We start from the raw sequence: 23,949 nt of genomic DNA on the forward strand, positions 1-23,949 counted from the left end.
CATTCTCTCCTGAGGCTTTTTGACAAACCTTCGTCAAGGACCTTGGACTGGCTTTTGATGTAAACACTTCTTTTCCTAAAATAGTGTTTCCGCTGCCAGTTCGTCCAATCAGAACCATCCTGAGAGGCTCTGTGCTCTGGTTTTCATCCCCTTCAATCTCACTGCTTTGCTTGTTAACATCTGTAACGGGGTGATGACCACTGCCCATTCCTAAATTACCCTTCGTAGGTCGGAGATAAATAGGTGGAGATGTGAGCGCGTCTCCAATCTTACTTGCAGTCCAGGCAGACAGGTACAGTACGTGCCTACGGTAGCGGTTGCTACGTGCGCTTAGGTTGTTTGATGTGGTGCAACCTGAGGACTAGTTAGAGAATTTTATAAAAATGTTTATGTACAGGTGAGGTCACTGGACGGCGTGTTGGCAAACGTGGGAAGTCGACCTGAGAGAAAGAGCGCAATAGGTGTTCTACTGTATCTTGGTTTGTTGGCAGCACTGAGTTTGTGGTTCTGAAATTTAATTGTTTTGTTTGCATTTATTTTAGAAGCCACTGCTGCTTTGTTTGTGTTTGGTTTGGTTTTGGTTGTTTGTTTTGTTTATTATGTGAGGATCGGGCTCGACTGTTATATTATAAACCATTTTAATCTGTTGTGTGAAATAAAGTATTGTGTATTTTCTTAAACTCACGTTCCATTTTTCATTGTCAAAAGTGATATCCTAACCTGTGTGGGAAAGCCACCGTTAACTCAATATTTGTGTAGAGAAGCTGTTGGTCACACAGGGTTTTATCAGTGTTGTACTTGGATATCATCTCAAGCACTCACCACCAGACCAGCTTGTCATGGTGAGTACATGAATGAATGAATGAATGAATGAATGAAATATCCTTATGAAAGTGTCTGAGCGCAAACCTGTAACATGTTATAAAATGATGATAGGTACAGTATAGCAAAAGTTCACATTTCACTGAACTATATAGAGTTTTAGTATGCATAAAAATGCATTTTGAAGGTAAAATAAAACAAGTCTCCAGGAAAAAAAAGCATTATTATTAACCTAATATTGAAATGACTCTTTTTTTCTACTAATCAAACTCCTCCTGCTCTTAGCACCTTGTCAGTATATTCAGAGAGCTATGTTACAGTCTATCTTACTTCAAGATTCTCTGTCAGCATCCTGTCATCCAGGGCCTGATGGAGTCTTCAACACGCTACCAGCTTATAGTAAGTCTGTGATTAGACTCGTTAGCTTGTTACTTGTTCTGACGCTCACTTACTGACTTGTTGGCTAAATGATAGTAATACTTTTCTCATTACCTCTTAGACTGACAAACTTACATAAGGATTCACCTGATCCCCATCTCTTTCTTATTCATTTTCCGTGTTTCTGTTCACATATATTCACACAGTGCTACTTGACTATCAGTTTCCTAAAGAATGACACATATACTTTGGAAAGTGTGTACAGTCCACAGTAGTGGATGTGTGAAGAACCATTTTAAGATACTTACATGTAATTTTGCAATAGACACATCTGTTATATTAGTCATTGCAGTATTTAATAAATACAACTGTAAATCTGGCTTGTTTATATTTGTAGAATGTCTTTAACTGATAGAAGCTGTTATAACTAGTACCAATGAGTCACCACATTTGGATTTTCAGATTTTCTCAGAACATGTTCCCCCACTTAGCGACACACCTGCTGAGAAACGCTATGGGTCCAGTCCAGAAAATCAGTTGTCGAGGCAGCAGTTTGTCCACAGTCAGCACAGTGGAATAGATGAAGAGTGTCGCCTAAGTATGAGCCACTCCATGGTCTTCATCTAGTGGGAGGTCAAGGATACTGGTGTTTGTTAACATGTGTGGTCTCACCTCGTCCATCTCACAGAGTTGGTCAGCACAGTTTTACCTCAGTTGGAGGCTGATCTTATCTGGTCCTGTGGTTTCCCATACAGGTTCCTTGGCTCTCTCTTCACCTGATGTGGTGTGAGTGAGAGAAGGGTGGGGGTGGCTGTTTGTGGTGCTGGAATAGTGTATAAAGTGTTGTGAAGAAGATGGAGTGGGGCTGAATCAAATCTAAGGGAGATCAGATCTAACTCATTGCCCTTGACCTGTGCACTGACTGAGATAGACAGATCTCATGTTGCTCTGGACTGTTAAAACATGCAGAAACCCTGTTCCCTGTGTAATTGTACTTATGCATTTATTTTAGTTTTATTCTGTCACCTGTTAGGGAGAAGTTTCAAATCCAGTGCCCTCCACTAGCGGCAGAGTGAAGCATGATTATGTGCAAAGGTAGTTACAGCTTTACTGTCAGAAAGAGGTGGACACTGGGTCTTGGTCAAAAAACAGATAATAGATTTTAATAAAAGGTTTCACATATAACATCCAATAAAGTAAAATTGACAATGATTAAAAAAAGGACTAAATTCAATGGATGAAACAAAACACTGTTATTCTACTTATTATTACTATTCTACTATTCATTATTCTACATGTACTTTCATGATCCCATCTACTCCAGACCCAGTGCAGGTGGTCAGGTGCATCTGGAAATAATTACTTTTTCCTCTTTACCCACTAGTAACTAAGTAACAATGTACCGTAAATAACATGTAAAACACACAATGTGGCTGGTTATTGAAAATGGTGACTCTTTAAAAGCTCATCTTTCTGAGTAAATGTTACAGATGGAGTTACATCTGCATTATGAATTAGAAACTCATTAGACTGTGTTGATGTCCAAAAATCTTTCATTGATCAGAAAATTATACATTTGCTGCTGTATTTTTCTTTAAGTTTGTTTATTTCATGGTTTTCCTTCAGCTTTTCCATTTCTTCTTTCAGATTTTGTTCTTTATACATTGAGAGATTTTGGAAGAGTTCATTTTCTCTTCCATGTCCTTCTTTCATCTCTTGAATAATTTTGTCATGTTTTAGATTCAGTTCCTTTATTTCCTCCATGTGTTTTTCTACCAGTGCTGCAAAGTCTTTGGTGTATTTCTGTCTGAAGTCATTGAATTCTTCAGCCTGTTTTCTGGCCTCATCTTCATATTTCTTCTTCATGTCCTCCATTTGTTTCATGTACTTTTCCTCTAACTCTTTTCTTTCTTTGTCCTCTTGTTCTCTTTTCAGTTGATCTTGTTCTTTTCTCTTTTTTTCATATTCTTCTCGTTCTTGTTCATATTCTTTTTCCAGCTCTTTTAGTTTTTCTTTCTCTTCTTCACGCCTCTGTTCATTTTCTCTGTGTCTCTTCTCCCACCACTCTTTTCTTTCTTTTTCCCAGGCCTTTTGTTGCTTTCTCATCTCCTCTCTATTCTGTTTCAATTGTCCCTCAGTATTTTCCTTTATTTCTGATTCTGATTTAATTTTTCTCTCCATATCTTCTAGTTTTCGCTCTAATTCCTGTCGTTGTTTTGCATCTTCTCTTTCTTTTTCTTTCTCCTCTTCATCTCTCACCTCCTGTTCTTTCTTTCTCTGCTTATGCTCTCTGTTAATTTGATTTTTCATTTCTTCAAGTTGTTTTTCTTTCTCTTTCCTGATGTGTTCAACTTTCTCTCTCTCTTCCTCCATTCTTCTTTTCATTGCTTCCATTTCTGCTTCATGTTTTGTTTTCAGTTCTTCCTCCTTCCTCTTCATCTCCTCTTCCTTCTCCTTCAGGATCCTTTCCACTTCCTTCTTTATCGCTGCCTCAGCTTCTTGGAACATTTCGCTGCTGTAGCAGCTTCCTCCACTTTCTTTCACCATTTTGTTGGCCATTGTCAGTAACTCTCTGACCTGAGCTTGATTTGTCTTGTTCTCATTATTGAAGACCTGGAACCTTCCTCCACAGTCATTTATCACTTTTTTTACGAAATCATCAAACTTTTCTATATAACTCTCAATTGTCTGTTTTTTCAGATCGTCTCCTCTGGTGAAGATAATAATAATAAAATGTTGTGCATTCTTTCCAAAATATTTCTTGATCAGCTCCACAGACTGTTTTTCTTGATCTGTGAAGCGACCGATCTGCAGAACCAGTAAGATCACATGAGGTCCAGGAGACAACAAGCTGATGCATTTCACCAGCTCCTCTTGAATCTCGTCATTAGAAAGACTCGTATCAAACAAACCAGGAGTGTCAACCACAACAACAGGTCGTCCATCTTTCTCTCCTGAGGCTTTCTGACAAAACTTCGTCACAGACCTTGGACTGGCCTCTGACTTAAAATATTCTTTTCCTAAAATCGTGTTTCCAGTTGCACTCTTTCCACTGCCAGTTCGTCCAAACAGAACCATCCTGAGAGGCTCTGTGCTCTGGTTTTTATCACCTTTAGTCTCACTGCTGTGTTTGTTAACTTTTGTGATCTTCTCCATCAGAGCTCTGGTGAATACGTCCTTAGTGAAGGAGCTTGATCTGTCATTTCTCATTTTTTCTAAAGCTTTTATCAGATCAGGGATCTGCTGCTTGTCCCTGATGTTGAGAACAACAGATCTTCCTCCACACAACTGACAGAGATCCTGGATTTCCTTGTTTCCATTTACAAACTCAGCAACAGCTGGATTTCCAGGATCTGACTCCACAGTGAACAGAATCATGGTGAAGTCATTGACTCGAGAGCCAAACGTGTTCTGGACGGTCTGTAACTCTGCCTTGTCTTCATCAGTGAGTGGAGCCACAGGTAGGACCAGGATGAAGGCATGGACCCCCTCAGGATCACAGAGGGAGACGCACCTGAATGATTCTTCCATCACTGTCTCCTCTGGTTCTGCAGACAAGGCCGGCAGCTCCACCAGGGAAACCCAGCGTCCACACACCTCTCCTTGGTGTTTAACACACTGTGATGAGCTGGAGACTGCATGAAGCCCTGTCTGACCTACAATGGCCTCCGCTGCTGATGTTTTCCCTGCTCCTTTCCTCCCAAACACAACCAGGTTTAGAGGTTTGGACCAGCTGAACACTGTTGAAGCATCCTCCTCTTCATTCATCGTTAGACATCCTCCTCTGTTGTCTCTCACCATATTTTCCATTTTCTGCATTAACTCTTCATCAGTTTCCATCCAGTCCTTTTTGTAATGACTGATACTGTGCTGCCTTTGTTTACAGTCTTTAATCAGTTTTTTCACTGTCTCATTCTCGCCCTCATGGGTGAAAACAACCATTGAATATTTAAAAGCGTCTCCACCAAACAAACTCAGGATGAAGTTCAGTCTTTTTCTGTTGTCCTCTGTGAAATCAGAAGGGTTCACCAACAGCAGCAGAACATTTGGTCCAGGAGAACAAAACCTCACACAGACCTTCATCTCTCGTCTCACTGCTTCCACAGACTGACTGATCAGGTCTCCAGTTTTCACTACTGTTAGTCGTTGTCCCTTCCATTCTCCATAGGTTACTAGGGCTTTGGGTGAAGTTGTTTGGCTCCTGAAGAATTTGGTAAATATTGTCTTTTCACTCCTTCCAATCAGCACAATCCTCAATGCAGATACTGTTACACAAGAGAGACAAAATTAAATGATACAAACTCGTATTATTACACAGAAACATATGTACAAAAACAATGAAGGTAAAATTCACAACACACTTATGTTTGTTTATAGAGAATGACACACACTTAAAACCTGAATCTAATTGTTTGACATAAGATTTTAAAAGAATTAGAATTTAGTTTCAAGGCCAAACATAATACACATATACTTTATGTAGAGACATACACTGGACCATATAGGAAATAGTCTTTAATGTTTATTGCGTAGTGGATAAAAAGTTGGTGTGGTAGCTGTATTCGTTAGCCTTAAATAATTTCCATATTGTATGAGAACATCATGAAAAGACAAACTATATTAAACTATTTTGCAAACACGAAGCACCTAAATATAAACTTACCACATTGAAGCAGAGTAATGTTAATTATTTAATTTACATCAGGAAAAAAGCCATGTTATTCCCTGACAAGCAGATTTACACAAAGCTTTCTGCAAATACAGTAATAGCAGTGGGATCAATTGAGTTCTTACCTGGTTTTGAGAGATGCTGAGGGATTTGTTCACCTGCAGACAGACCTGTTAATTAACAGAGGACAGATTTATTCACGGATGGAAAGAAAACCTTAAAATAGATGAAAAAATCGAGGGGAAGCTGTTGGAAGCTCTCAGTGCAGTTGCACTGCAGGACTTTGTATGCTGATAAACCCACGTTTAGAGCCTGTCATTGTCTACTCTATACTTAATACTATATGATGTCTGTGTAGGGAACAATAGAGTATTAAACAGTACAAATACAGAGGACATGGAACTGGAACATCCGATTTAACCTACAAACATTTAGCATTCATGCAGCGTGTCTAAGATGCATAATCAATTCATTTTAATATCGAGCCCTTCAGAGTTTCATGACTTACCAGCAACATTCCTGGAGCTCTGGACATCACTTAATGCTGTTGTTGGTTCCTCTATGTCCACAGATAGTTGAACATGCTGTCCATTGTTCTTTTTTACAATCTGACCCAAGCGTTTTATCAGCTGTAATCGGTCAATGTTCCTCCAGCTTAAGTGTCTGTATCTACATCTTTTGATCATTTCATTTAATGCTAGATTTTTTATCATCCAATCAGGTGTCATCATTTTAGGAGTTGTCATCAGAACCAGAGAATGATTAAATGATTGATCACTGAAGTTTCCAAAGACTCTACAGAGCTTCTGTTTGTAATCCACAGTAAAGTCATCAGGATGTAGAACCAGTAAGAACACTTGAGGTCCAGGATCACAGTTTATCACACTGTTGTATAAAGTATGGCAATTTGTCCATTTTGGAAATAAGCCCGTCTGGGGTGTGAATGACGGTTATTTGTTTTTCTTCTAGTTCTTTTCTGAACACCAAAAAAAAATACTACCTTATGTAATTCCAGACTCAGATCAGTTCAGACTCACTTCTGGGTGGCAGGAGTTCATAGCTGCTGTGTGTCAGAGGATTCACATCTGTAAAAACAAAGTAACATAGTAAAAAGACTTCCCAGGAACATCAACTAGAACGTCTGTGCCTATGAGAATTCAGTTTGGCAAACTATCTATTCTTTCAGTGTTCAATACTGACAGGCACGAAAAACTGACATCAACAAGTCTGAGACGTTAACACAAGCCTTACTTGGATTTGCTCTCGCCATGATGTTCCTCTGCTGGTACTAGCAGTCACTTTAATCAACAAAGAGGCTCAGGAAGCACAACGGAAACTGACTCTCTGATAAAACACATGCAGTCGACACAGACATGTAAATAAAGAAACGTAATGAATGTAATGGACGAACCCTGTGGCTGCACAGACGCCTGAGATAAAATAGACATTTCTTAGAATTGACACAATCTTTGATATTATTTTCAAGTTACGAAAATTTACATTTTGCACTGGTTATAACAGAGTAAACTCATTTTGTGACAGGACATCACTGAGTCTACAGTATTTAATGACATTATCATGCACACTATTGGCCTCTGTTTTGCCAACTGTGTCTCGGTGAATTGAGAGGGAAAAAGATGCCTAGATGCATTTTATGTATTACAGGTTGTATGTATGTATGTGTCAACTACGGTACATCATAAATAATTTTAACATATACAATATGCATATGCAAAGTCTATTCTCTTCTATATGCAGTTTGTAGCTAAACAGGGATAAGGCACGTCACAAGACTGTCAGGTGGCTTGACGAATCGGACCAACATGCGAAGCGTAGGAGACCAAGACATAAGTAACAGTTTGTCTAATGAGCAAATCATAATCCAAGGTTCAAGCAGAGGTCGAAGCACAAAAGCAGATAGCATTACATTCATTACGTTGCTTTATTTACATGTCTGTACAAAAGGGGAAGGCAAAAGCTCAAAAACAGGTTGGGTCGATACAAGGTAAATTCGGCTACGGTACAAGAAGACACGGGAAAGGAGAATCAAGAAACTCGCTGGTGTCAGACACAAGGCATGAATAAGATAAACACTGGAAAGAGTAGAGAATCCAAAACAGTGCATGAGGTGAGTACTGGAAACTAAATACTAAGGCTAATTACAAATTGACAACAGCTGAAGAATCATGTGACCACTCATAACACTAAAACCACCATGAATGAAAAGAAGAAAGTATTCAGGTTCAGGACAGGGAGGCAGCTAGGAGAGTCCAGAGAGAGCTGTCAGTTAAAATCAGTGAGGGGTTGGAGGCTCACAGGAGGAAACTGGAATGCAGACTCCAGAACAACAACACCAGGGAAGTGTGGAGGGGCATGAGGACCATCACCTACAAGGCTACAAGTCCAGCAGCCAGGTGACTGAGGGGCACGAGGACAGGGCCAGTGAGCCTAATAACTTCTAGGTTGGGCCTATGAATCCCCCGCTGCTCAGTCCCCCCCACCTGACATTACACATAATCACAGCAGATTAGGTGAGAAGGAGACTGAACAAGCTTTACCTCAAGAGTTACAGGACCTGATGGAATCAGCCCAGGGGTGCTGAAAATCTGTGCTCCCCAGCCAAGTGGTACAGTATGTGGGTATGACCCATAGCTCCAGACCAGCCACCGCATCACTCTGAACCAGGTTAGGAGGGAATTAAGAAGCTCCAGGGTCCTCAGGGAATGTGCAGACCAGCTCGGTGAGGTGTTCCTGTACATACTCAACCTGAGCCTCAGCCTGGAGAGAGTACCAGTACTCTGGAGGACTTCCTGTCTGGTTCCAGTTCCAAGGGTACCTCGTCCTAAGGAGCCGAACCACTTCAGACCCTCAGACTTCCAGTACAACTCCCATCACTGTCACCTACAGACGTTCTCAGACGACAGTGCCATTGTTGGCTGTGGTGGCCTCCAACCACAGGGTTGTGTGCTGGGCGGGGGGCAGTACAGGCAGAGACAGAAAGAGACAAGCTGGTTAAAAAAGCCTGCTCTGTCCTGGGCTGCACACTGGAGTCCATGGAGGAGGTGGTGGACAGAAGGATGCTGGCTAAACTAACATCCATCATGGGGAACCCTCCACCCCCTGCACCACTGTAGAGGCTCTGAGCAGCTCCTTCAGCACCAGACTGTTACACCCACACTGCAAGAAGGAGCGCAGGTCTTTCCTCCCCACAGCCATCAGACTGTACAACACAGAACTACTATCTCCCTCCCCTAACAAGACACGATGATGTAGAAGTGAGAAAGTAAACATTCTCACTCACGACGAGATAAGGTGGCGCAAACAATTCCATTGCTGCAGAGAGACATTTCACCAGAGCCAGAGAAATGGGTTAAAAGGCAGAAGCAACTTGAGGATCGTGGGCTCTTTGCATCACACCTTCGTGGTGTGTGCACTGATCTCCCCAGCTGGTTTTTGGTTTGTTGATGTGCACGATCAACATCCATGTTTTTTATTTGCTTTCCCCATTATTTTTATTTTCTTTATTATTTCAATAAATCGCACAAAAGGACCACTCTCTCTTATCTGCTTCTTTATGCAAAATTTCCACCACAATCTGCTTGTTCATTTGCTTTCCCCATTATTATTATTTTCCTTTATTTTTATAATAAATCTCACAAAAGACTCTCTCATCTGCCTCTTTATGGGAAATTTCCACCACACCACTCACACTTGCCAATGTTCAGGGTCAGTCGAAATGGGAGGACGGAGAACTGATTCAGCTCTGCTTGTGTCCTGGAAGCTGTGTAGGCTCTTGATGCTGGATCTAGTAGCACCTGCCAGTATCCCTTACCCCTAGGTCGAGCGTGGTAATGAATTTTGCCTCCCCTACTCTTTCCAGCAGGTCGTCTATTCTCTATGTGTGAGTATGTATGAGTATGCATCCAACTGGGACTGTGTGTTAAGCTGGCGGAAATCCACGCAGACTCAGAGGGACCATTCCTTCTTTGGGACGATCACAACCGGACTGCACCACTCACTCATCACCAGACGCTCTGGCACCCGGTACGGCCTCTGCCTGGACGGTGTTTGGTCGGTGAGGTGGATGACATGGTGGACCACTGTTGTTCGCCCAGGCCTCTGACGAAGCAATGTTGAGAACTGTTGTAATAGCCCCTGGAGCTCTTGTTGCTGGGTGTCCTCCTGGTGAGTCAGGTTCAGCTCTGACTGCTCCCTCTCTGCAGTTGCAACCCCATCACCCTTCTCGTCTCCGGTCACTTCCCATACCAGCATGGTCGCGACAAGCCTTCTCTGTCAGCTCCTTCACTCTTTTAAAAGCTTTACATGGTAAGTTTGTTACATCTTTCCTTTGCCCGGATGCAGAATTTCATATGTCACTGGCCTTATCCCCCGGACCACGGTGTATGGACCTTGCCATTTGGCCAGAAGTTTGCTTGTCGAGGTAGGCAGTAAAAGTAGCACCTTCTGTCCCGGTTGGTAGTGTCGGAACCTCGCGTGTCAGCCATACAGTTGTAGCAATCCACGTCTGGACTGAGGTAACCTGACCTACATGTGAACTTAACTCCCTCCTTTGAAGAGCCCCTACGTCTCTTTAGTCCCCAGAGATAAGGGACCCTGAAACTTTCTCCACCACAGGAGACTGGCTTCTATCACCACAGCCACCAATTGACGCCAACATCTCAAAGGTCCATATCAAAGAACCATGAGTCCACTTTGTTGATCTACCTGTAAATCCCTCAGGATTCCACCTCTGCTTATCATGCCAAAAGGAGAGGCTGTCACATTTATCACCAAGAAGCTGTCTCTCCCAGAACTGGGACCACCAGCCATAAAATGTGGAATGTGCTCATCAAAGAGAACGAGAGACTTCATTTGGACACAAGTTCTGGTTCAGATGCACCAGAGCTTTCAACTTCCATAAAAATGATGCCATTGTATTCTGTGGACAAAATGTTTTCATTTGGTATTAGATTGGTTTCTGTGTGATGTTCAATGCCTGATCTACAGATTTGCCAGGAAATTCCTAAAGTTACAAAGGGACTTCACACATCACCATGCTTTCCTTTGAGTGTAGGCACAAAGTGAAATAGAGAGACTCACCTTCTTTACTTCTTTTAATCTGTGCAACATACACATAGACTATTTCCACCAGCTACAATTAGGTATCCTCATTATTGTATCACATTTTTAAGTGTTACAATTGTTTAATTAGTAATGTCCCGATTAGGTCATTTATAATTTGATTTTGCTTGCATTTATTATTCGTGTATGTTTTAGTGTTTACTGGGTGTTGCATAAAACAAGACCAGGCATCATGAATAACATTTAATTTGTTACAGCATTGTAAGGGACCACATATAAGACCTTAAGATTCTAAGCATTTAATATTACTGTTTAAACATTCTGACTTCTCTGCTCATTTGAGTGTCAAAGTGATCATTACATGTTTATTGTGTTATGGTGTGATGGAACTTTGAGCTTGATGAAAAGAGAAGAGCTTAGTTATCCCAGATTTAGGAGCGATCCAAATCAAATAGTTTGATTCCTGATCTGAAGAGGTGGAACTCTTCACCACTGGTTGAAGTCATTTCTCCGCCCTGCAGTGACCACTGCCCCAGAGGTATTTAAACCAGTGTGTCACAGTCTAGGTCATTTAGTCACTGTAATTACTCATTTCCGGTTTTATTTTGTCAACACTTCCTGTCGCAGTCATTGTTAGTTTCAGTCAGCCTTGCTTCCGGTTCTAATCTACTCACCTGTCTGTCATTTAGTCATCACCTCTTAGTATTTAAGCACCACCTCTAAGCCCAGCAACTTGCCAGATTGTCTTCGTGTGTTATTGCCAGTAATCCAGTGTTTCTCCATCCCTTGTTTTTTGTTACCGATCCTGTTGTTTCCTGACCTTGCCATCCGCCTCACCTGTGATATCGCCTTGCCGTAAGTCCGACCTAAGCCTGTCTTTTGACCACCGATTGCCAGATCCTTGCCTGTACTGAAACCGCTGTCTTTGTGTACCGACCCTTGCCTGCCTGACTACGAGCTCAAATAAACCCTTGTTGTTCACTGAGCCTTGTCTCCGCTGTGCGTGTGGGTCCGCTACCTAGAGCGCCGTGACACAGTGACGCCCTAGGCAAATTGGATTTCCCTCTATCTTCAAACTTCTTTCACCTTTTCTTTTTTGCGTCGCATTACTTTTCTTTAATTGTCCTTCGTTCTTAAATTTTGTAAACCTAAGTTAAACTTAGAAACACGAACGAACAACGATTTTTGTAACGTTAGAAAGTCATCAAGAAACTCCGCGAAAATGAAACTATCACGACCAGTCCTTAATTGACTCGCTATTTTTGATCGAACCAATTAAAATTTGATTCCAGCCCGTTTGCTTTTTGGGCTAGTTTAAGTAGCGCTGACGCTTGGAAACACCTTGGAAGTCCAGCCTGGCTGACTGTTACTTCGCTGAACCCGAGCCGTCCTCATCAATCGCGGGCGACGATTCCTGGCCCAGAGGCCGTGGCACCTGGACCAGAGAGGGCACGCCTGCTCAACCGAACCGGTAACGGGAAATGCTGCACAGCGGCTACAGCTCCAAACTAAGGCAAGACGAACATCTCTGATCCTCTGAGAAGTCTGGTGTTTCTCAAAGCGCTAAAATTGAACATTCCAAATTCATTAGTTGTCCTTAGATTCGAACTAGTTAGAGACAAATACTGTTTTCGCTTGATCAAAGCCATCACACACTCAGATCTTGACCATTCTTTGGGTTTTCACTCATTGATTCATTCACTGTTATTTGAGTATTTCCATATTATGTTATTCATATATCCAGTAGTGTTAGATTAATAAAACGTTAAAAGGAATCTGGTTTTGCGTGCATTGCTCTTCAGATTCAAGCAGAGGTCACTGAACCGCGACAAGAATTCACGGCATAAGAGACTGATTTGGTTTTATCACAAGAAAGTGGTTATTGTTGTTCATGAGTGGTAACTCATTGAATTGATATCTGGTGTTGACTAGATTGACACAAGCATGGTTTCAGCTTTAAAACAAACCTGGTGCCCCAACTTCGAGGTATATTAATGTTTCTGCATTAATATCAAACTATTAATAATTTGAATCCGCTACACAGTACCACTGCTTGTGGGTCTGATGTATTGCCTGCAGGTTCTCCCTCGCCTGGTCCCTGTACTGCTTGAGGCGCTCCCTCATTTCCAGCACGTACTGTACGATGCCTCTCTCCGCCGTTTTGGCTGCTGACCCTTCCTCCAAGATCTTCTTTAACAGGTCCAGTGGTTCCTGCACCTGCCAACCATAGAGGAGCTCAAATGGAGAGAACCCAGTGGATGCCTGGGATACCTCTCGGTAGGCAAATAGGACAAACGGTAGCCACTTATCCCACTCCTGACACCAACTGTAGTGAATGAGCCTTGTTTGGTCATTCGAGACGTGGAAAAAAGACACCAAGAAACCAACGGGTGATGACTTACTCGCAGATGGCATGTTACACAAAAACAAAAACTCAGTGGCACAAAAAAACAACAACAAAAGAACGACAGGCAAACAAACCATACAAAACACAGGTGTTCAGATCTCGCTCTGCTCTCGCTCCAACACTATCTCCGCCAACTTGCTCGCTCAAACTCCAACCTACTCTCCCCCCAAAAAGTCTGGAGCAATCTTAATCCCCACAGTCCATAATCAGCATTAGACCAGACACAAAAAATCATAAACATTTCCCCCAACACTACAAAACCCACCATACAACTAACAAACCTAGTTAAACAATAGTAAACAGTGGTCTCGTCGGACCGGCGCGTCACGCCGACTCGTCGTCATAAGCAGTTGTTACACAACAATCCGGTTTCACAGGCGCGACACTGAAGTCCGACTACTCCAGAGACGTAAGTACAGAAACCAAATAAGACACAAAAACAATTAGCTGGAACCGTATGTATATACTGCGTGGGTGTGAGACTGTGTGTGTGAGGAGTCCGGGGAAGAATGGCGTGAGTTAACGGGCAGGTAGGTTATTTTCCAGTGCCAGCAAAACTGCGTGCGAACCCACGGTCAGCGGCTAGTCAGCTGTTGCGCTGGAGTCTGATTGGGATGTGTGTGTGTGTGTGTGCGTGCTTAGACGGGGCCGCTGCTCCGTCAGCGGGGGACAAACTGACGGTTTGTCACAGACACACAATACGTACCTACACGTTCGGCTCTGTTGCCCCGTCCAAATCAACGAGTCACTGCACTTAAGTTATTTGCTGGTGTTTTATTCGCTGACTTTCACTAGTAGATTCTATAGCGAGTCAAATAAACGAAAGTGAAAGAACCCCGAAAATGCGTCACAAGTCGATACAGTGGTAAATGTAACTGCGGTCCGATAGCAGTTACACTGCTTCAAGATTTGCAGTTGTTTGGTTAATATTTTAAATAATGTATATATAAAAGAAGAGAAATTGAGAGAAATTTACATGGTTAAGAGTAAGTCACTAGCTAGTCGAGGTGACGTCAGGGCGTTGTTGTTGTAACACGATCTGCTGCATCAACCGAGGTCGTTTACCGCGGTGAAGTTAGTTTGACGTTGCATGTTCAACAGACATTTGACTGAAAGTACCTCCAGACAAGCGGTCCGTGTTTGAACAAGCGATCCGCGTTTCGCGTTGGCTACGCGGACACAGAACGAGACCGCAAGGCTCATGAAGACCTTGACTTAGGGACCTTCTTCACAAGGCACAACCATTTCTATGAGGATAAAGTCATATTAAATATTTTTCCATAATATTTTATTATTAATATTACTCAATACCGTCCAAACCATGTGACCTACTGGTCCAAAACATGACTATTTCCTCATAAAAAAGGTTGTGCCATAACTAGGAGATATAAACACACATTTTGGAGAATGTTGCATATTATTCTATAATATCTTAGTATTAATATTACAGTAATATTTCAATACCGCCCAAACCATACGACCTACTAGTTCATAACCTGTTCCAAAATGTGTGTCTACATCTCCTTCATGAGGGACAACCATATTTATGAGGATATAGTCATGTTGTTTTAATAACATTTGTGTAATATTGTAACATTAACATTAAAATATTACTGTAAAATATGCAACGTGACTATATTATCTAGCCATAGGGGTTGCAAGCCAGTGACTTCTGTGCCAGTCCCAAGCCTGGATCAATAGAGAGGGTTGTGTTAGGAAGGGCATCTGGCATAAAACTTGCCAATAACAACCATGCAAATCGTCCATAAGAATTTCATGCCAGATTGGTTGAGGCCTGGGTTAACAACAACCACCACCAATGCTGTTAACCTACAGGCTGCCAGTGGAAATTGGACTACTGATGGTCGAAGAAGGAGAGAAGGCAGAAGGGACAGAGAGAGAAGAGGAAAGGCAGGAGCATAGACCTGAGAATAGGGACTTTTAACGTTGGCACAATGACAGGGAAAGGCAGAGAGCTGGCAGACAAGATGGAGAGAAAAGGGTGATGAGCCTAAAGCTAGAAATCAAAGGGGTGATGGTGAATGTGGTCAGTGGGTTTGCTTTACAAGTTGGCTGTGAGTTAGAAGAGAAGGAGAGATTCTGGAGTAAGTTTGATGAGGTCATAGAGAGCATCCCCAGGGGAGAGAGGGTAGTGGTTGGAGCAGACTTTAATGAGCATGTTGGTGAGGGGAACACAGGTGATGAGAGGTGATGGGCAGGTTTGGTGTAAAGGAAAGAAACCTAGAAGGACAGATGGTGGAGGACTTTGATAGGAGGGTGGAAATGGCTGTAGTCAGCACTTACTTCCAGAGGTGAGAGGAACATAGAGTGACACACAAGAGTGGAGGTAAGAGCACGCAGGTGGACTACATCCTATGTAGACAAGGTCATTTGAGAGAGAGGTTAGTGACTGCAAAGTGGTGGTAGGAGAGAGTGTAGCCAGACAGCACCGCATGGTGGTGTGTAAGTTGACTATGGTGGTCAGGAAGAAGAGGAGAGGAAAGACAGACCAAATGGTGGAAGCTAAAGATTGAAGAAACTTGTTTAGCAATTCAGGTAGAATTTGAGACAGGAAAATGTCAGGGCACTTAACGTGGTAGACCCACATGCACAGCTCAAGAACAACAGGTAAGTAAAAGATTGGTTTAATCACAGAGGCAGGTCCAAGGTACAGGCAATGGTCTATGCACAGAAAAGATACGGGCAGCAGTACAGACAAGAATTTAGCGGTGTCAAACAACAGGCAGTGGTCTAAACTCACACGGCAGGCAGATTTTACAAGGACAAGGCAGGCGGCGAGGTCAAGGACGGAACAGGATCAAAAACACGATAATGGCTTCAGAACAAGTGGTGGTTACACACAACACTCCAGCAATGATTCAGGTGTGTCATGATCCGCCACGCAAGATGGCGGATCATGGGAGTCGGTCTGGGCCAAGTCAGAGAGCCGAGAGGACCAGGCATGCATTTTAACCAGTTTATTTTAAGTTCAGTACCCCCAAACCGTACAACACAAAACACTCCCTTATATATAAAAAAAAAAAAAACAATACAGCAGGGGCGAGCCCCACACACACACAGGGCAAATTTAACAGACCTAGGAAACAAAACCACACTACTCTGGCGAGAGACTAAAACATGGTAGAACTAACACCTGGCATGGCACCGAGGCAAACTCACACATGGCATGGCAACAAGACTAACTCAGACATGGCAAGGCTAACTCAAACATGGCAACAATACTAACTCAAACATGGCATGGCAACAAGACTAACTCAGACATGGCATGGCAACAAGACTAACTCAGACATGGCAAGGCTAACTCAAACATGGTAACAAGGCTAACTCAAACATAGCATGGCAACAAGACTAACTCAGACATGGCATGGCAACAAGACTAACTCAGACATGGCATGGCAACAAGACTAACTCAGACATGGCATGGCAACAAGACTAACTCAGACATGGCAAGGCTAACTCAAACATGGTAACAAGGCTAACTCAAACATGGCATGGCAACAAGACTAACTCAGACATGGCATGGCAACAAGACTAACTCAGACATGGCATGGCAACAAGACTAACTCAGACATGGCAAGGCTAACTCAAACATGGTAACAAGGCTAACTCAAACATGGCATGGCAACAAGACTAACTCAGACATGGCATGGCAACAAGACTAACTCAGACATGGCATGGCAACAAGACTAACTCAGACATGGCAAGGCTAACTCAAACATGGTAACAAGGCTAACTCAAACATGGCATGGCAACAAGACTAACTCAGACATGGCATGGCAACAAGACTAACTCAGACATGGCATGGCAACAAGACTAACTCAGACATGGCAAGGCTAACTCAAACATGGTAACAAGGCTAACTCAAACATGGCATGGCAACAAGACTAACTCAGACAAACTCAGACATGGCAAGGCTAACTCAAACATGGTAACAAGGCTAACTCAAACATGACATGGCAACAAGACTAACTAATACATGGACCAACCTGACACGAAAGGCATGGTGAAACAAGGACAGAGTGGCGTATGACAGCGTATGACAGTGGTGTATGGCACTGCAACAAGGCTAACTCAAACATGGCATGGCAACAACAACGAACTAACACATCAACTAACCTGACACAAACAGCATGGTGAAACAAGGACAGAGTGGTGTACAACAGTGGTGTATGGCAATGACGTATGACAATGACCCAGCACAGAATGCTGTGCTGCAGGAGTCTTTGAAGGGACCCAGAGGGCAAGTGCAGGTGTGGCAAGTTGAACTGATTACTATGTCTACAGAGGGAAGGAGAGGGAGTGGGGATGGTTCAGAGCTGAGGTGTGGCCTAGTGAGGGAGAAGGCGTGGTCCAGGGTGAAAAAAGAAAACAAACAGAATGGCTGGCAGAGCCAGCCCAGGATCCTGACAAGGTGAGTACTGGAGCTTAAGTAGAGGGAGGCTGATGATAAACTAACTGCAGCTGGTGAAGTCTCATGAAAAGTGAACACTGGACATGGTGAGGCTAGAAACGGAAGTAGTAACAAAATAAAACCGGAAGTAGCTGAAAAAAGCAGTGCATGAGTCTAGTGTCTTGACAGAAAGAAAATAAAGACACTTGGTGGTGGAATGAGGAAGTACGGGATTGCATCCAGATGAAAAGATTGGCTAAAAGGAAGTGGGATGTAGAAAAGACTGAGGAAAGTAGACATGAGTAAAAGGAAGCGCAGCGCAGAGTGAAGAGGGAGGTGGCAAAGGCCAAACAGAAACCTTACGATGAGCTGTATGACAGGTTAGACGCGAAAAAAGGAGAGAAGGACATGTACAGGCTAGCCAGACAGAGAGATAGAAATGGGAATAATGTGCAACAGATAAGGATGATTAAAAACAAAGATGGAAAGGTACTAACAATCAGGAGAGTGTACAGAGACGATGGAAGTGTACAGAGACAATGGAAGGAGTATTTTGAAGAGCTGAATGTGAAAGAAGGAAGGAAGATGTGGATGTTGTGGTGCAGGAAATCAGGAGATCAGAAAGGATGAGGTGAGGAAAGCTCTGAAAAGGATGAAGAGTGGAAAGGCTGTTGGTCCTGATGGAAAATTTCCTATAAACAAGCAGATCAGAGAGTTGTCTTTTGTGTTATTTATTATGAAAATAAAGGAGAATAAAAATAATGGGGAAAGCCATTCAAAAACATGGATGTTGATCGTGCATATCAACAAACCAAAAACCAGCTGGGGAGATCAGTGCACACACCACAGATGTGTGATTTAAAGAGCCCAAAATCTTTAGGTTGTCTCTGCTTTTTAACCTCTTTCTCTGGCTCTGGTGGAATGTCTCTCTGCATCAATAGAATTGTTTGTGCCATCTTATCTCGCCGTGAGTAGGAATGTTTACATCCTCACTTCTGCATCATCGTGTCTTGTTTCGCAAAGGAAGGAACACCGAGCTTTAAAGAAAAGATGTATTCGGTTTTAAGGCCTTGGGTCTGGTGAGGAATCACAGAGGATGGAGTCAGAGACCGGGTGTAAAAGACAAACATATCATGAACTATTAGTAGTTGAGGTTCTGAGCAGCAGTATGGTTTCATGGCCCGTGTAGCGGATTCAATTTAATAATTTAATATTAATGCTAAAACATTATTATTGTCAGGATCCTGGGCTGGATCTGCCAGCCATCCTGTTGTTGTTTTCACCCTGGACCACACCTTCTCCCTCACCATGCCATGCCTCGACCTTGGACCACGCCCACTCCCTCTCTTTCTCTCTGTAGACTCCTAGCAATCAGCCCAACTCGCTACACTTGTGCTTTCCCTCTGCCTCCCTTTAAAGACTCCTGCAGCACAGCGCTCAGTGCTGGGTCATTATCACGTCATCGCTCCACATGTCAGGTCGGTTACTGTTTTGGACTATTGATGGGCTCTTTTGCTGCTCAGTCACGCGTTGCTTGGCATGGAAGACGTGCAAAGGCACCTATCTTGTTTCATGTTTTGCAGTAGCCTCCTTTGTTCATGCCATATTGCCAGTTCTCTGTTTGTTCATGCCCAGGTAGTCGATGTTAGCCACGCATTGCACCGCATGTACTGTAAGGTTTGCAGTGGCACCCCTGGCTTTCTACTTAACCAGGCGTGTTCATGCAATGCCTTAGTGTCATTGTTTATGCCATGCCTCTGCCACGTTCTGCTCTTTGTTTTTTTTTTTCCTTTTTGTTCAGGCCAGGCCTCATCCACGTTATGTTTTGCCTCCTGTTGTATTGTGTTTTGTTTTAAATGAGTGTTTTGTGTTTGATTTTATTTAAAATAAACTGTTTCCATGGATCCATTGCCCACACTTGCCTCTGACTCGGTCCGAACGGACTTCCACAGCCTCGATTCCAAGAAGGACTCATAGGACTCAAAGTTTGGTGTCTGTGATGGGCAGCTGCGGATCCAACCATCCTGCCTGTATCCAGTCCCTGGTCCAACCGTCCTGCCTGTGCTCTGTTGTTGCTTGTTGTTGTTGCTGTACTTTTCTCTCTTTCCCCTCACCCCAACCGGTCGAGGCAGATGGCCGCCCACATCCAGTCTGGTTCTGCTGGAGGTTTCTTCCTCGTTAGAGAGGGAGTTTTTCCTCTCCACTGTTGCTGTCAAATTAAATGCTTGCTGTATGTGGGATCTGTTGGGTTTAGTTGTGTGAGGTTTTAAACCTTACTTTGTAAAGTGCCTTGAGATAACTTTGTTGTGATTTGGCACTATATAAATAAAATTTGAATTGAAAGGTGTGCATGCAGCTCATGGCTGGACCTTGGGGTAAAGTTCCATCTTTCACCTTAGCAGATTATTCTACTTAAATGAATCCTAAATTTGGAATCAATTATACTTTTCTCTTTCCAGCAAGCTCAAAGTAACATCACACTATAACACAACAAACATGCACACAACATACATGCATTCTGACATTTCAATCAACATGAAGATTAAGAATGCATGAGCAATGAAAATCAAATACACATAACCATTGGAATCTCAGATGGATTTCTGATGATGTTGCAATGGTTGGTTGGTCATGTTATCACATGATAAATTGTTTTGCCATTATGTAGTAACATAATGTAAAACACCTACAAGTAAAACATTAAAATAAATTAATTAAATTATTATAGTGGTGCGTTATCATATACAATTACCATGTTCATGGATCTTATGTGATGGCATAAATATATATGCCTTGTGTATAGAACTAGCAGGTGAATATGACATCTTAAATTTGAACTTTCCTAAGCAAACAAAGGAACACATGGTTAAGTGTTGCATGAGGACATTTGTTGTTCCCACCAACAGAGGTCAATGTGGCTTCATGTCACTCAATCCTGTCTCTGTGGAATAATTTTACTATTATGTAAGTTTGTCACAGTTCATTTCTGGTTTTAGTTTGTTGCCATTTCCTGTCTAGCACTCATACCCAGTCAGTCCAGCCTTACTTCCGGTCATGGTTAACCTCACCTGTGTAGCATTAGTAATCAACCCTCAGTATATAAGCACCACCCCTCACCCTAGCACCTTTCCAGATTGTCTGTGTGTTTTACTCAAGTCGACGCTTGGTCATTTTCCTCCATCGTGGTTTGTGACAATGTTAGTGAATAAACATTGTACACGAACCAATATAGCATCAAATGACAGCGTATTGTCCACTTAATACAACAGCATTGGTTTCATGACCGTTGACGATTCTGGTGCATCTGAACCAAAACTCTGGGTTTGAACGGAGGTCTTTCCATTCTTAATTAGCTAACATGCCAGCTTTATGACTGGTGGTATCTCTTGGTGATGGCCTGGGGATCCTGGAAAGGAATTTCACAAGTGATAAATGTGACAGTTCCAGGTTTGAAGTTAGGATGAAGAGGGGGAATCCTGTTGAGTTCATGCATGAACTCTTTTGATGTAACACTTCCTTCCCATATGATCCTGGCATCATATGGGTGGTGTTTATGTTAGACTCACAGTCCTGTTGTAGAAGAAAGAGTCACTGGTCTCCTTATTTTTGGATGAGTAGCAGGAGGTAGAGTGTCTCAAACAAAAGGGCAGTTACAGTAGGGTTCACACACGTGTTAGGTCAACTCTGTCACTCTGTGATTGTGGACGCTACACCCGTAAGAGCACCACTGATGCCATGAGGTAAAGAAGGTGTAGGAGTTAAAGTACTTGGGGTCAACAGTTCAGTGTGATGTTGAGTGTGGAAAAGAGGCAAGTGCAGGTGGGTTGGAGCGGGTGGAGGAAAGTGTCAGGAGTGTTGTGTAACAGAAGAGTGTCAGCAAGACTCAAAGGCAAGTTGGACAAGACAGTGGTGAGAGCAGCTCTGCTCTATGGGTTAGAGACGGTACTGTAGCAGTGAGGAAGATAAAAGGCAGAGATGGAGGCAGCATAGATGAAGATGTTGAGGTTCTCCTTAGGAGTGATGAGGTTGGACAGAATCATGAACAAGCAGATTGTGGTGGAAATTTTGCATAAAGAAGCAGATGAGAGAGAGTGGTCCTTTTGTGCGATTTATTGAAATAATAAAGAAAATAAAAATAATGGGGAAAGCATGGATGTTGATTGTGCACATCAACAAACCAAAAACCAGCTGGGGAGATCAGTGCACACACCACGAAGGTGTGATGCAAAGAGCCCACGATCCTCAAGTTGCTTCTGCCTTTTAACCCCTTTCTCTGGCTCTGGTGGAATGTCTCTCTGCAGCAATGGAATTGTTTGTGCCACTTTATCTCGCTGTGAGTAAGAATGTTTGCTTTCTCACTTCTGCATCATCATACTGTATCTTGTTATCCAAAGGAAGGAACACCGAGCTTCCAAGACAAGATGCATTCGCTTTAACAGCCTTGGGTCTGGTGGGGAGTCAGATAGGATGGAGCCAGAGTCCGGGTGTAAAAGACAAACATATATCATAAATTATTAGTCAGTCAAATGGAACATCAGATGTTTAGACTTGATGTACGACAGGGCGCAAGAGATTATTTGTTTGTGTAAGAATGTTCAGTATTGCACCTAACCAGCACATGACGAGTGTGTTGGATAAGAAATAGCACAAGGCAAACTTTTTCCATCACACACATACTGTACAGTATAACGGACGGCTCATGTTGCCTGTGTTAGCAACACATTCAGAGAGGCCAGACTGAGATGGTGAGATGAGATACACATTTTGGAGCAGGTTTTGAACCAGTAGGTCACATGGTTTGGACGGTATTGAAATATTGCAGTAATATTTTAGAATGTGTGTGGTTCTAGATTGGCTGACTGACGGTAAGTGTATTGTGTCACTTCCGGTTACTGAGGTTTGCTGCCGCTGTGTGTGTATGGCGCCACTCTCCGCTCTTTTCTAAATATCATCGTCTTATACCTGGTGGTACGACTGCTGAAAGATGCAAAACAAGCTTGTAAGACACAAGCATTCTTTCCTTTTATAAAACGTCCTGCTAATCTTCACCGTTATCTAGTGTTTTCTCTGCTAGCGTAGCTCCTAGCTTACTTTCCTGCTATGGCTTCCCCCTTTTCCTCTCCCTCTGTTCAGTGCTCGCTGTGTCTTATGTTTAGCTTATCCTCCGCCTCCTTTAGTGATGGTAATGGTATCTGTAATAGGTGTACGCTAGTTGCAGGGTTGGGGGCGAGGTTGTTAGACTTAGAGTATCGGCTTCGCACCTTAGAAAACAGGCCAGCTAGCCAGGCCCCTTTAGCCGGGGCGGTGCCTCCTAGCTTAGCTGCTACCAGTCCCCCGGCAGGTCCCAGGCAGCTGGGTAACGACTGGGTCACGGCTCGTAAGAAACGTAACTTTAGGCAGGCGCCCACGGTTCACCACCAACCGCTTCACGTTTCAAACAGATTTTCCGGAGACACACCTGCTGAGAAACCCACTCTGATCATTGGTGACTCCATAGTCTGAACGTGAAGTTAGAGAATCCAGCGGTCATAGTTAAGTGTTTAGTGTTAAGTGACATTGAGTCTTATCTTAAGCTCCTGTCTAAGGATAAGCGTAAGTATGCTAAGATCGTAATACACGCAGGAGCGAATGGTTACGGTTACGCCAATCGGAAGGCACTAAAACTAACACTGAGTTGGTGTGTTCGTTTGCCAAAACAGTGTCGGACTCCATAGTTTTCCTTCCCTAATGTGACCAGCGATGACATGTATAGCCGGCTGTCATCGCTTCTCATCGTTGTCTAGGGGGTGTCCTGCAAACGATGTGGGCTTTGTGGCTAATTGGAGCACTTTTTGGGGAAAACCTGGGATGATTAGAAGAGACGGCGTCCATCCCATGTTGAACGGAGCCTCTCTGCTCTCTAGTAACATGGCCATGTTGCTTAGCCTCCCCACTCCGTGACAACTCAGAGTGGAGCCCAGGACGCAGAGTCGCAGTCCTACACGCCTCTCTGCATGTTCTCTACAGCCGCAACCCACTCTTAGTCTTAGTTATCGCATAGAGACTGTGTCTGCTTCCCGACCACCTAACTATACAAGTCACAAACAAATCAGAACAGAACAAAGTAACAGTAAGTTAATGAAGTGTGGTTTATTAAATATCAGATCTCTCTCATCCAAATCCTTGTTAATAAATGACTTG

General features: G+C 43.0%; 2 protein-coding genes across 2 annotated transcripts in view; one reads left to right on the forward strand and one right to left on the reverse strand.

Moving 5' to 3' along the window:
- Nucleotides 1-2,348: 2,348 nt before the first annotated feature.
- On the reverse strand, nt 2,349-10,141 carry LOC114862919 (uncharacterized). The gene is given in 6 exon segments (XM_029163678.3): nt 2,349-5,465; nt 5,995-6,039; nt 6,378-6,742; nt 6,744-6,845; nt 9,048-9,120; nt 9,889-10,141. Coding segments are annotated over 6 exon segments (3,543 nt in total). The 3' UTR covers nt 2,349-2,760.
- A 3,566-nt stretch (nt 10,142-13,707) lies between these two features.
- Nucleotides 13,708-23,949, forward strand: part of LOC114862821 (GTPase IMAP family member 8-like) — a 28,283-nt gene continuing 18,041 nt past the window's right edge. Inside the window, exon 1 of the mRNA XM_029163526.3 lies at nt 13,708-13,767. The gene's annotated coding sequence lies outside the window, so the exon portion shown is untranslated. The remainder of the gene's footprint in view (nt 13,768-23,949) is intronic.

Source organism: Betta splendens, chromosome 9, assembly GCF_900634795.4.
Source record: "Betta splendens chromosome 9, fBetSpl5.4, whole genome shotgun sequence".
In the NCBI taxonomy this organism is placed as follows: domain Eukaryota; kingdom Metazoa; phylum Chordata; class Actinopteri; order Anabantiformes; family Osphronemidae; genus Betta; species Betta splendens.